Source organism: Sinohyriopsis cumingii, chromosome 2 (genome assembly GCF_028554795.1).
Source record: "Sinohyriopsis cumingii isolate HCF-2022 chromosome 2, ASM2855479v2, whole genome shotgun sequence".
Taxonomy (NCBI): domain Eukaryota; kingdom Metazoa; phylum Mollusca; class Bivalvia; order Unionida; family Unionidae; genus Sinohyriopsis; species Sinohyriopsis cumingii.
Genome location: NC_142962.1, coordinates 38,416,549 through 38,430,859, shown reverse-complemented (window position 1 = coordinate 38,430,859; position 14,311 = coordinate 38,416,549). Strand labels below are relative to the sequence as shown.

The following is a 14,311-nucleotide window of genomic DNA, read 5'->3' as shown; positions in this document are numbered from 1 at the left end:
GATACTGCTCTTGTTAACAATTCCTGCACATGTGATTTTCTTATTAGAATCTATTTGCTCACGTGAGTTCTACCTAATTTGCATGTTAAATTGCACAGGAGACTAACCTGAGTTAGATCTCACGTGAGAATCTCATGTGCAGAAGGGTAGGCAGTTTTGGTGTGGGTGCAAAGAAATCAAAGGGAGGGGGAAAAGAAAAGCTGATCACTCCTTATTAAGCAATTTGACTATTCCACAGGGACAGGTTATGGCATCATTGAAGAATTTTACATAAACAAACCACCCTGCTTCAGCTTGTAATGACTGGCATTAAATGTTAAACATTTTCATGATACAAAACAGTTTGTGAGCAAAATGAATTAAATAATTTTACCTATACTGAAAGATACTGATGTGAAAATTCACTGAGCTACAGACAAGGATATTATTAGTGATGATGTGTGGAATGAATTATAGCTCAGTATGATGCAACAGCTGCTGTTGCAGAAGGGACCACTGCATCTTGCTAATGTGAGCTTGGCAAAAAAGGAGACCAAGAAGAAAAAAAAAGAAATATCAAGCAAAAAAATGTAAAATGTCCAGCCCCAGCCCATTGTACTATTGTAAAGGCAAACAATGTGTATTATGTGTCTTTGTGCATATATATATATATATATATATATATATATATATATATATATATATATATATATATATATATGTATGTGTGTGTGTGTGTGTGTGTGTGTGTGTATATATATATATATATATATATATATATATATATATATATATACACACACACACCAATTTTTCCTAGTAAAATATGTTTCCTTGAGAATACTTACCCAATCATAATGCCTCTGTAAGGTGTTGGGAGGGTCTAGTCTACATTGAGATCATCTATACCTCTTTAAATTATCAATATGGCTGTAATTTTTCTATATCATGTCTTCTTTTCAATGTGAAATCTGATGCTCTTAGATCTCTTTTTTTGTCCATCATTTCCATATTTTCTGTCTCCATCTTCTCCACCTGTTTTGTCCTTTTTGTTTCATTTTTAATCTAACATAATAAATTTTGCTCCTCCATTTAGCTAGTCTTGTAGAACCCAGAAACCAAAACTTCTTTCTAAAATTAGACTAAACAGCTGGAATGGTGCAGAACTGAATTTTAACCAAAACTATAACAGACATCATAACTGATGACATATAATTGGTTATTATTCTTAAAAGGACTGATGCTTGTCCAAAACTAATTTCCTGGAATAACACTAAACTTTGCCCATATTACCTTTAATAAGATTGCTCTTGGCAGTAATTAATGCTCCCTGCAAATACTCAATCTTCTTCCTACATTCTTTTATGGCGGTCTTCTGAAAGAAATTAAGATATAGCTGTACATAACATGCTGTTAAAGTCTGATCACCGAAACAGGTTTAGATATACATGTACGTGACATGCTGTTTAAGTCTGATCACTGAAACAGGTTTAGATATACATGTACATGACATGCTGTTTAAGTCTGATCACTGAAACAGGTTTAGATATACATGTACATGACATGCTGTTTAAGTCTGATCACTGAAACAGGTTTAGATATACATATACATGACATGCTGTTAAAGTCTGATCACTGAAACAGGTTTAGATATACATGTACATGACATGCTGTTAAAGTCTGATCACTAAAACAGTTTAGATATACATGTACATGACATGCTGTTAAAGTCTGATCACTGAAACAGGTTTAGATATACATGTACATGACTGCTGTTAAAGTCTGATCACTGAAACAGGTTTAGATATACATGTACATGACATGCTGTTTAAGTCTGATCACTGAAACAGGTTTAGATATACATATGCATGACATGCTGTTAAAGTCTGATCACTGAAACAGGTTTAGATATACATATGCATGACATGCTGTTAAAGTCTGATCACTGAAACAGGTTTAGATATACATATGCATGACATGCTGTTAAAGTCTGATCACTGAAACAGGTTTAGATATACATTACATGCTTTAATGTTTGATCCCTGTAACTGTTTTATCAGAGACTGCATTCAAGTATGAAATTTTAGTGTTGAAAAATAATATTAGAGGCATTTAATGTTCAATTCTAACTTTTAATTTTTGAATATCTTTCAAGAAATACTGACTAATAATGACAGGCATAAATAAAAGTATTTTATTACTTGTTTCATTATGCATAAATATTAAGCACAACAATATTAGATATGTGATTACCTTTTCATCATATTTATGTAATGGTGCCACTGACTTCTGAAACCTGAAATAATTAAATGTTTTAACAATTATAAGAAATGTACACATACAGCTTTGAAAAAAAGATTGCAATATATAATGCAACATATTTTATCCAGGCACAAAATGAACAGAACAAATTTTACATTATAATAATAAGGTCGGTGGTAGATAGCCCAGGTCCATTTGTCAAAAAATTCTCCTGTGCATGGAATCTTAAATAACTGAAAAGTATAAAATATATGTACTATCAAATATACTCACTTAAAAGTTGAGTCCAACTGCAAACTGCACAGACCCAGATCAGCAGTTACATAATGCACTGGCAGATCTGGATCTGTGCAGTTTGTTAAGAGTAATCAGTATAAGAAACAACAAAGACCATGGTCTGCTGGTGCATTACTGTTATGCTATGGCAGACCCAGATCTTAGTTGTTTGCAGTCTGACTTGACTTGTAAACAAGTATATACAGTAAATAAAATAAATACCAATTGCTTGAGAAACTTCTCCCTATTGTGCATATACTTGCCAAATATGGATTAACCTATTTAGTATATTTGTTTTTGAGACTGGTAGAGCAGAATTCCAAAGTACGATCCCAAAGCGCTCTCTGTTACGGATCATTGCCATTTCACCTGTCTGCGGTGGTTCAAGTCTCAGATTCAGCCAATGTGGGTATGTGCGAAAGATTGCCAGTAGCTTCTCATGGGTCAGTGGTTCTTTCCGGGGTTTTCTCGGGTTCTTCCTCCACCATTAATACTGGCTGCTATGTATAGCCTATCGTGTGCTGAAAAATGGCATTAAACCATACAACACCAACACACCAAAGTATGATCAGGTGAAACAAAAGTCTTCATGTTGCCTCAGGCTGTCAAAATTTGGGCTTACTTTACAGCATGATGTTTAGATCAGTTGATAAGTGATGCAACTGATCATGCAAATCTATTTTACTCTTATGATAAACTGGATCAACAAGCAATGGATTCTGATATAAGTACAAACTTCCCTGGATCACATGTTATACACTGTAATGAATCTTAGCATCATATTCCCAATGTGTCAAGGCAAAATAACAACATACAGAGTAGTGTTACAATTATTATTCATACAATGACATAAACACACATACAACTCAGCACCTGGGGCACTTTCACTCCTACACACATCTACCTCTGGGTGGGACACTTCCAAAGTCATTTTGCACATTCACTTCCAAGAGCAATTTGTATGAATGTCAAATTCATTTTTGGTTGCAAGAAGATCACATGACTAAATTTTTATGGAACAATCTACAATATTCACAACAGCATCCATAATTTGTTTGCTTGCAGCAATAATAGCCATAGCCCTTTTCTTTTTGGAGAAATGATAAGCAATTTGTTCACATGAATATACCCCTGCCTATGCTGCATCTCAGCCCTAGCTCGTGAAGGAGATGAGTCTACAATCATTAAAAGGGCACAACTCTTCTAAACATACAGTGACTTATCAACAACCGGCTAAGCAAAAAACAGGGATATAACTCTTTATAAACAATCACAGGAGGTGGTTTCATATGTACATCTTGAAATGATGACCACAATCTACAAAAAAATGCTGATTGCAATCACACGATTCTGTCTTAATCTGCTTTCAGCTGCGGGACAAAAAGGGTAATAACTATAAAATTATTCTGAGAGCACACTCAACTGTCGATATGGGCATCTTCTGACAATGGCCATAACCTGTGAAAAGTTTCACATAACGTGAAAAGTTTCATAGATATTCTAAAACCTGGGAGACTACATGTAGTTGCATTTTTTTCATGCATTATTGAAAACCAGTCTCCAACTATAAAGGTTGAATAACTCTTAAAAAAAGATGCAGAAAATTGTTGGTGGTGGATAAGAGCATACTTGGAAGAACACAATATGTACTACATTACTGAACTAGATACATGTACATGCAATTGTTTAAAAGATTGTTATATACTGCCTAGCTGCAAGACAAAAAGACTGATCATAAACTGATCTTTAAATTTGTTCATCAGTTTTCCAATCTTCATAATTCGTGGTCAAAACAATCAAATGAACATATTTATTCAAGACAACTGCATGTCAAGGTTTTAGTGATGATCAAACCATGAAATACTATGAAACAAGACCTTGATATTATCGTGAAGATATCATGAAAGACCATACTTTTATGATCATAACAGTGGGGTACCAAATGAAGAAGGTATCTCCAGGATGCAAACTGACCTTCCATTCAACCTAGGAAAGACACAAGATACAATATACATAATATTATTTCTTACATTTATTTATTTAGTATTACAATTATTAAAAAAACAATTTATCTAAGCCATATATATTTTAAATATGACGTTTCCCCAATGCCTTTACATAAAGTTGAAAACATATAACAGATAGTAATTTTATCATCAATTCACGGTATCAAATATTTACACTAGCCCTGGATAAACATGCTTGGAGTCAACAAAACTGTTTAAATCAAAATGGATAACCCATTAAATTAATGAAGCAAGACATGATTGAGACTAATGTCACAAATTAAAAGATATTATCCTTTACAGAAAATGGCAAACATCTCCATAAAAATGCATGTCGGAATCAAATAAGGCAACAACAGGTGTTCGACGTGAGCATGATGTTGAGAAGAAAAAAACAATAACCCGAAGGAAAAAAATCATACAGAGTGACAAAAATACCTTAGATTAACCCCATGACCCGTAGTGACATAGGACGTCCCTCTCTATTATACTATATAAAAGAGAAGGTATGTAACTTCCAAATACTTCATTCCACTCATGACCCTTGATTTCCTTCTGCTATTTCCATTTTAAAGGCACACGACCATATTATATAGCATGTTTTACTCCTGAGATATTTTCTGTTCATCAAGCCATTATTGACTTTTCTGCGTTTTACCAAACTGACGTTAAGGGCTCCAAAACATGTGATTTTCATGACTTTTTACTGCTGAGACAAGTCAGAGCTCTCGATAGGAAATGGACTCTGATCCTACACCCCAACATAAATGTCCAGATATCAAAAATCGGGTGACAAGGGTCAGAGGAAACTTGGACTAATTGCTGAGTAACATATATCACATCCATGTTTATGTGTCTGCCTCAAGGAAATATCTGAGCTGAATTTGACTGTTTGTCCACCATCACATCATCGTATACTACGAGATTATTATTAAATCCATCAAGGTTATCTAAAGATGGGGTTTCATCAATATCAATATCAGTGATAAAATAAATAATATCATTACCATCCTCATCCAACAATTTTGCATTTTCATTAAAATCTTTGGAACTTGACTTGATATCCGACTTGACGAGCGAGATCAGCCAAAACCTGAAGAGTATCCAATAAATGCCATTGATCAAGCTTGTCATGTCCATGATCATATTCTACAACAATGACATATTGCAGATGTGAAGTTGATTCACTCATTCCATACAAAATAAACCTCTCAAATGACGTTTGGTAATCTAGGAGGATTTCACATGGGGGCTGTGTGTGTAAATACTTATTTTATTTTAAATATATATTCATAATATAATGAATTTTGAAAATATTAATGCTATTATGTCTGCAACTCAAAAATTAAAACATGACAGCATAAAAATATCTAATGAACTTAATCCTGAAAAAATTATTTGATTTTGAATCATTACTACAACGAAAATTTGAAGATAGATACACATTACCAGCAGAATACTGATACATTAAGCTGATTCAACAATCTATGCAACGATCCTTGGCCATAGTCAAAGATCCAGAAGTTGAAAAATTCATTCACCTCTCATGCGCAATTGAAAAAATTAGATCATAATTATCTCGTGTAAGGCAGTTGAGAAAGAATATGTCTGCAAGTAACTCTGTTACTGGTGAAAGTGAAAATAAAAGCGCTGTCACCAGTGACTGATGTGATTGTGAAAGCACCATCAGTAACAGCTAAACACAGTGAAATTTTTCAGTCATATTGCCATGATGTCTGCTATGTGGCAGTTTACAGTGATGTCTAGCACTGGGGCATCATGCCATAAACATGTAGCATGATGTCTCACCCAGTCACATTATCCTGACACCAGGCTGACCAGTCCTAACACTAAACTCATAATGCTGAACACCAAGCGAGACAGCTGTAAGTACCATTTGTATAAGTCTTTGGTGTAACTCGGCCAGGGATCGAACCCTAGACCTCCCACAGCGAAAGTAGTGACAGATTGTGAAAATGAAAATGATAACATCGAATGATAACGCATGTAATATTTATTCTGATTCCCATTATAATATTTATTTGTTTATTTACAAAGTCAAGAGGATGAGATTTTTTAAAGCTGATCAAATACAATACAAGAATGTGCATAATTTAGAATTTGATCTCTATCGCACACAATCATAATAATACGTTCTCGCTGCAGCTCATTTCACTGTTCCTGCATTAACAAAAATTCTTCATCGATGCATTCATTCATCAATAATTATATTAACACTAAATTTTTCTGTGTGTGAAAGTGGCAATATTGTTCTGACGGCACTTTTGAGTTGCTCTTTGTTGCATATAAAAACTCTTACATGTTGATACATTATATAATACTCCTTGATTAAATGAAGGTATAATTATATGTAAAACGCCAACTACAACTCAGAAACAGATTTTACAAAATTCTCATCTACTTGAAAACTGCCATCAGTTGCATCACATACAAAATTGACTGTGATCGTTGATGTTATATTAACAACACCTGGTGAATTATGACGACCTCCACCATACTGATCAGTGTTATTTTTGAGAATATTTGATGGAGGGGCTATCTTTCTCAATGACATGATGATTTTAGTAAAGTTTTCATTGATAACATCAGTGACTGAATTTGGCAAATCCTGGTATTACAAACGTTGATAATTCTGCTTCGGTTATTTTATAGGCACCTAGAAATATCTGCATAAAGTTTATGACTGTTCCATCATAATTTCAAAGTACACAATGATTGTCACTAATCACTGAATAACAATTTTATTAATATAGTCAAAGTCTGACAAAACCTAGTTTAGATGTTGTATTGTTTCAATAATCTGTTGTTTTATACTATTGTCATAATATTGTATGATACTAGAAATATTATGATCATGAGTAAATAAAGATATTTTAGTATCTTCATCAGTAATATAAAATATCACAAGAGCTTCTGGATCAATCTTCCATGGTTTATTTTTTTGATACTCTGGAAGTTTTATAAAAAAAATTTTATCTGCAGAAAAATCAACACATTGTGGTTCTGGTGATTCTTGATAAACAGATGTCATCTCTGGCCATCATAGTATGGTTCTAATCGATGACTGATATATACCTATGGAATAATCTAGAGGGTTTATTTCTCTCATGGCTGATAATATTGGTTCATGAACAGCGATAGCTATTTTAGATTCTTTTCTCATAATAGATTTAATTCTGTGCTGAAATTCATCGCTGATTTGTTTTCGATTTGATAACTACCTGTGAGAATACCAACAACTAGACAATCGTGGGTTCCATCTGGTTTATTTTTCTGTGTGAATACCAGTGAATTATTTGCTTGCAACCCACCAAATGAATTTGATCTAATATCTGGCCAACTATGATATACTATTTCTTTCACTGGAACTGCAGTTGGAAAGGTGACGCTGAACTCAGGATTGGATGCGCTTGCTGATATCATCGTGGTTTTTGATGGAGTTGTATTAGCAACGATCTGTTGGAGTAATTCTTGTGATGACAACTTTATTCTTAAATCCTGATTCTAAATCTAACGTAGAATTTGATACAGTCATTGCCTTGTTGTAAATCTTAATCATTTCTGTGAACTCAGTATCTGAAATTATTTTATCGCTAAAGACTGATGATATCAATGAAGATAATTTAGTGTATTTTAGCGTCGCTGTGTGCAACTTTATTGTATACTCATACAAGATTGTATTTGTACATGTAGATATTTTCAAGCGATGATATTAAGAACACCAGCAATTGTTGCTGCAGCGGAAATGGTGACGTCATTATTATTGTTGATAGCAATATGCCGGTTCCAGCGGTAACAGCAGACACCGAATACACAATTATGTTAATGGCAACTACATGTCTGCGATATTTTTTTAATACTTTTCCTATATACTGGTCAATGATATTTTTCGGTTTGGATTGCCACTCACATACTTTGTTGTATTTGTAATTTTGAATGTCGATTGGGGAGTTCATTATATAGTAGGTGGTAGTTGAGCGATTAATTAAAGACACCAACAGTACATATGTAGAGTTGCCTTGGTGAGTATTACTCAAGCGATAAGATCTTCCGTAAATATCAACCATTATACTTTAAGATCTGTTTACAATGACGATGGAAGGTTATACCGTCTACTTGTATACTCGCGGACGACTTTATAAGGTAGAGTCAGCGACCTTGACACAGCATCGAGTACAGCAATTACTTCACGGCCACATATTGGCAGATTGGTTATTGTCTTTGTTGGTAATGTTGAATACCAGATGGGAGTGTTTTGAAGATGAGTGCTTTGCATTCTGCCGACACCAACCCATACGAATCAAAATAAATAATTCTATGTGGATCAATCGCGTATGCAACCCAATGAGTACCTGGACCAGAGCTTCTATAGAGATTAATGATACCGGTTTCAACATGGTTTGGTTGTTTTGGTAATTGTTCATAAACAAAAAACACCTCTAAAGTTTTTCTATATTTAATTTTTTAGCAGCATCAAGTAAATCAAAATTGGATATAGGAAGGAGATGCTTTGCGCCAAAAGAAGTGTCCTGGGAAGTCTCAGACCTTTTCCATACCTTGAGTGGGCAGTTCCTGGAGTCTTAGGCCCTTTCTCTTTTTTGGGAAGTGTTTATTTGGTGTTCTGTTGCTTTCTTTAGTGCCATCCCAGCAGCACCAAGTGCAGATGCTTTTGCAACAGCTGGGGCTTCAACGGCTATTAACGCTGGTATAGCTGCAATTAGTGGAAAAATACCACGTCTTGACTGCGTCTTTAATGGCACCCGCAGAAAGATTGAGTATAACACTGGTTTTTTATTCTTTAGCTTTATTGAAGTGCCTGAGTTGATGTTCTGACAATGATAGTTTATTTTGACCACCTTCGATTTGTTATTTTTTTAGTTATACTTTTATTCTATGGTTCTTTGCTGATTTCGATTGAAGCTTTTTAATCTTCCCAGGGGTCAGAGTAACATTAACATGATGATATGACATTATAATATCATGAGGAATTTAAAGTACATGTTTTGAAAACATTACACGTTTTCCAATGGGGCATCAATAACTCTCATTCGTCCACCAACACCTTCATGGAGCATTGTTTTGTCTCACAGTATAACAGTGATTGCTATGTAACCACCAGGAATAACTGGTGGACCAGTTATTCTTGGTAGTGATCGTGCTACATGAGCTCGGAAGTGTATATCAACAACAGATTGCCTGAATAAGTCTAAATGTTCCAACGAAAAGTAATAGATTGGATACAGTGTTGTAAAATCATGCTGAGATATCTGCAAACCAGAACATTCTGATCACGACCCAAAAATGTGATCCAAGCGTGTCAACTACCATTGGATTTCGTGTTTGTGGGTTTTCTCATGCATTTTCCTGCAATGTGATAAATATATGTTGCGGTGCAGAAACATCCTGCTGTGATGCTATCTGCCATGTAAATAAATCAGCAACTTAACTTGAAATACTACTGTCATCGTCAATCATGACAATGTTGATTTACCACTCTGACTCATGAAAGAAAGTAGACGTTCTTCTTCAGATATTGTTGGAGTCATTACTTGCATCCACAATGAAAGTTTTGTCAGTCTTACTTTACATGCAACATCTATGTCAGGTCGCCAGATTGCATCATTATCATTTCTAACAAGTACAACAGTATGCTTGGCTCCGAAAATAATCTTTCTGACATGTCTACAAAATCCAAATGTTTTATGTGATAGTGGAATCACACATGAAAATTCTTCATTATTTAACATTTATCAACGTGTCGCAAATCCTAAGTTGAATTCATCCTTCACTGATATTAATGCATCGGTAGGTCCATCCCCTGCAGCATTTCTTACGTTACCTATATTTACATTTCCTCCTTATGGACGATCATTTGTATCCTTTGCAAACATCATTAACGGACCAGCTCATCTTGAGTAATCATCACTGCATCTTGCAAGGCCAAGTATCATCGGGGCAATATTGACATTTTCCTGGCATGATTCAATGGGTCTTCTGTGACTCGTGTATTTGGCACTTTTAAATACCATCATAATACCGTTGTTAACAGTAAAGTGTCAAATTCTGAATTGTATTAAACCTTAAAGTTGAATGAATTGAGGATTAAAATTTTATCACATTTAAGCCAGAAAATTCTTTGTGAAGGGTCACTTTGACCTTTCTTCTTTTCTCCCCCCGTGTCAGTGTTAAAACTTGAAAGGCAAGCATTTATGACTCAGTGAGATTCGACCAGGGCATTGCTACGCTGTCCTGAGAAAATAAACAGTTGAACTACCAACTGTAACCGCTTGAAAGGAACCCATGTCAAATTATCATTTTCAAAGGGACATTGAGATGCACCGTACTTCACAGATTCTATGCTGTTTGAAATCTGACAGAAGAAATTATCTTGAGAAAAATTTAGGAACCGCTGCTTACGACTGACCAGAGTAAATTAAGGTGTACACTTTAGAAGTAATGTAAATTTAAAGTGGCAACCATGGTCGAAATTCTTTAGTCTGAAATCCCAAGAGAGGAAATTCTTTAGTCTGAAATCCTGAGAGAGAAGTGGTCCTAGGAAGCCTAAAAAGAATAATGCTTTCCTCTTTAAGCAAGAAAAGGGGACCAGGTGGCTGTCTTGTAAGAAAAGACAGGGTTTAGTGCTAGGACACACAATTTCTGAAAGAGAACAGCATTAAGGTACGCAATTTTAATTTTCCACATACTTTTCTATTTTTGATTGTTTTGTGCAAATGTGTTTGATATGACTAAGATCCATATTATGTATCATTTATTCAATTTCAAGGAAATCTGTTGATGCTAAAGTTGTTATGCAATTTATCTCCAATTTTACAGTTACTAGTTCATTGATAGAATTGATGATTGCATGTTATCCAAGTTTTAATGTGTGTAGGATTTCATAGGGTTATATGAAATAATTTGTCTGTTAGGACGATACTGATTATCGTGAGTTAACGATAATTGCATATTTATACATGTATCTGATTTTGTAATGTTTAAACAATCTTGTAAGTTAGGGATTGTTGTGAGCTAGAATTTTATGAAAAATTAATCGTGCATATGGTAGCATAGGTAAAGAGATATGGTAATGTGAGGTTTATGTTCTATGGGATTAGTACAGACTATGGGGGTGCTCACCAGTTATTATGTACTTTTGATAGAGTGATGTTTGTAAGGCAAAGTTGTTTGCATTTAAAACATGCACAATGGAGAGATTGTTGGCATACCTCTATGCTACATTAATGTAATGTGGATGATATTTCTTTGGATATTGTACTTTTGAAAATTGTACATGATCTAAGCACATTGCTAACTAAAATGATTGCTCCCTTGTGCTAAAAAAATCAGCCTGAATTAGTCTAAAGTACACTATCCATAGCAGCTTCTGAAAGTGCAATGAATGAATTACCAAATAAATAAAATGTAAAAAAAAAGTTATCAGCTCTTGTTTTATACAATTTACCTCTGAAGTTCAGGAAGTGAAAATGACCAAGTGGAGCTAGCACTTTTTTGAAAGGTGCACATCTGGCATAAAGCCAAGTCCTCATTATTATTATTATACTCTATAACCCATATTACACCCATCAATCATACACCAAAATAAAGGGAATTAAAGGTTATTCGAATTATACCTAAGATACACAAGGTCTTGTTTTAAATAGCATGTATAACCAGTGAGGAAAGCTAGGGAAATTCTTTTTCTTTAAAATTATAACCCTATACAAAATAGAAAACTGCAGAGCGCCACCTATGACTCGGCCAGGGATCAAACCCATGACCTCCTGCATCCGAGGCAGATGCTCTAATCACTAGACCATGGAAGCGGTCATACTTATGATGGAGCAAAATGATATAATAACCTTCTGAAGAATGCCAATACTATTATTTGTAGCTTATACCTTAATACATCAATATTGTACTTTAGTACAAATTAAAAAGTGATATGTGGTCCATTTACATGGGCTCAATAATGAGAAAATTTAAATGTTTCTAATTTAATAGAATTATAACCTCAAAGCTTGTGGTAAATACTCATTTATTTACTCTACTGTAAAATTTGTAACCACAGTAGTTCTGAATTAAATAAAACTGGGGGCAGAATTCACAATCTGCTTTGCTTGCTTCTAGGTGAAAAAGTGTGATAGGGCTCAATAAATCATGTAATAATAACTGTGATGGAATATGGAAGACCATATATTGCATTAATTTTATTTTTACTGTGCTTTTTGAAAAGTAAAAGAAGTCATGTTAGTGGGCTATGGCTCATGGATTGGTTATTAATTTTGTATTTTAGTGATGGTTCTTGAAAAAATGAAAATCAGATTCTTTGTAGCTATGTGGACCGAAACAAAGATATAGTTTTTAAAGAATTGGGTAGTATTGGGTAGGATCTTGGTTTTCTTTAAAATGAGATTTGATACTGGTCTTGTGTTCATGGTCGTTATTGTTTTTAATTGGTTTTTTGGGGGATATGGTGTTGGTTTTTAAAACAATGTAGGTAAGTTTATTTGCAACCCTAGGATCAAAGCCAAGAAATACAGCAGTTGTACTACTGGAACAGTTCAATTTTTTCCCCTTAGTTTCCTTACTTTTTTAATAATAAAACTGCCCAAGAACAAATACAAGTACTTTTGTTAAGTAACAATACCAGTCTTATGATTTGACTAATTAGGAGTTTGCTAAAACATTCCTGTTTGACACAATGATAAAAGATATATCAAGATTTGCTCAGTATTTTAGTTACTGAGTTTGTCTGAAATTCTTTCTTTCAAGTAGACCTGTCTGTAGAAATCAGAAAGGTAGGTGTGGTCAGTGAGTCTCAGGTACCTATAAGGCTACCACAATCAGATACCTCTACATGTATACTGGTTGGGGCTACCAGCTGCTTGGATTTGGGGAAATGAGTTCATGACTGGCCTTTCCAATCCATAGTAAATCTTTATTGTCCACTATGGTAGTGCTGTTACGTCATCTAGGTCATTCATACAAGCCGTAACCGAGTTCCTTTGTCCATGACGTGGGGTACATCACAGGGGCTGGAATCATTTGCTTATAATTTTGCTACAAATAATATAAGTGCTATTTATAATAATTGCGGGACTGTACGTCAAACTTATATGTAGAAGGTTGATAAGTGTCAGTATTTGTATATTATAGTACATACATTATTTAAAAGCAAATTTAAACAATAATACGAGCAGGTTTGGGTTTTACGTTACGCGCGGGACACAAATAAGTATGCGTCATTTCTTATCATAAAAATGAATGACAGAATAAAGTTTCCTTACCTTGCTAGAATCGAACTCCTTACTTTCTTTAGTACCTCCCATCTCTTTTGTTTTTCCGCAAAACTGAAACATAACAGACAAAAATATATGATTCACATGATAACGAAAAACACACATTCCACAAGCGAGATGATTAACAGCTGATCGAGTGAAGTCATAACTTTTACCTTTCTGTATAGGTGTACTTAGAATGATGGAAACTTCCTTGACTGACACAAGATTGGCAGAAAAATGGAGAGTTTGTTTTTCCACAAAGTGGACAACGCTCAACAGCAACTGTAAGGCCAGATGCACTCTCATTCAAGGTTTTACAGTAAAATACTCGTGGAGCTAAATCTACACAACTGTCAGCCATAACAAATCGTGACGTCAGTGCATTTGTTTACTTCCGCCAGATTTTCCCAAGGCACTTATTACTTCTCCATTCGGAGGTTTTTGGCTTATTTCGTACATTATTTTCAGTGATGCCTGCCAATGTAC

General features: G+C 34.5%; 1 protein-coding gene across 3 annotated transcripts in view; it reads right to left on the bottom strand.

The window, feature by feature from the left end:
• The window catches only part of LOC149804677 (beclin 1-associated autophagy-related key regulator-like), a 44,070-nt gene extending 29,872 nt beyond the window's left edge, over nt 1-14,198 (bottom strand). For all 3 annotated transcript variants that reach the window (XR_016416438.1, XM_089942929.1, XM_089942930.1), the window contains exons 1-4: nt 13,999-14,198; nt 13,832-13,894; nt 2,233-2,275; nt 1,273-1,354 (exon numbers count right to left, since the gene is read on the bottom strand). Coding sequence is in view for 2 of the 3 variants with exons in the window: in XM_089942929.1 (XP_089799055.1) it covers nt 1,273-1,354; nt 2,233-2,275; nt 13,832-13,894; nt 13,999-14,186 (376 nt within the window). In the remaining variant the exon portion in view is untranslated. The remainder of the gene's footprint in view (nt 1-1,272; nt 1,355-2,232; nt 2,276-13,831; nt 13,895-13,998) is intronic.
• Between the last annotated feature and the right edge of the window lie 113 nt (nt 14,199-14,311).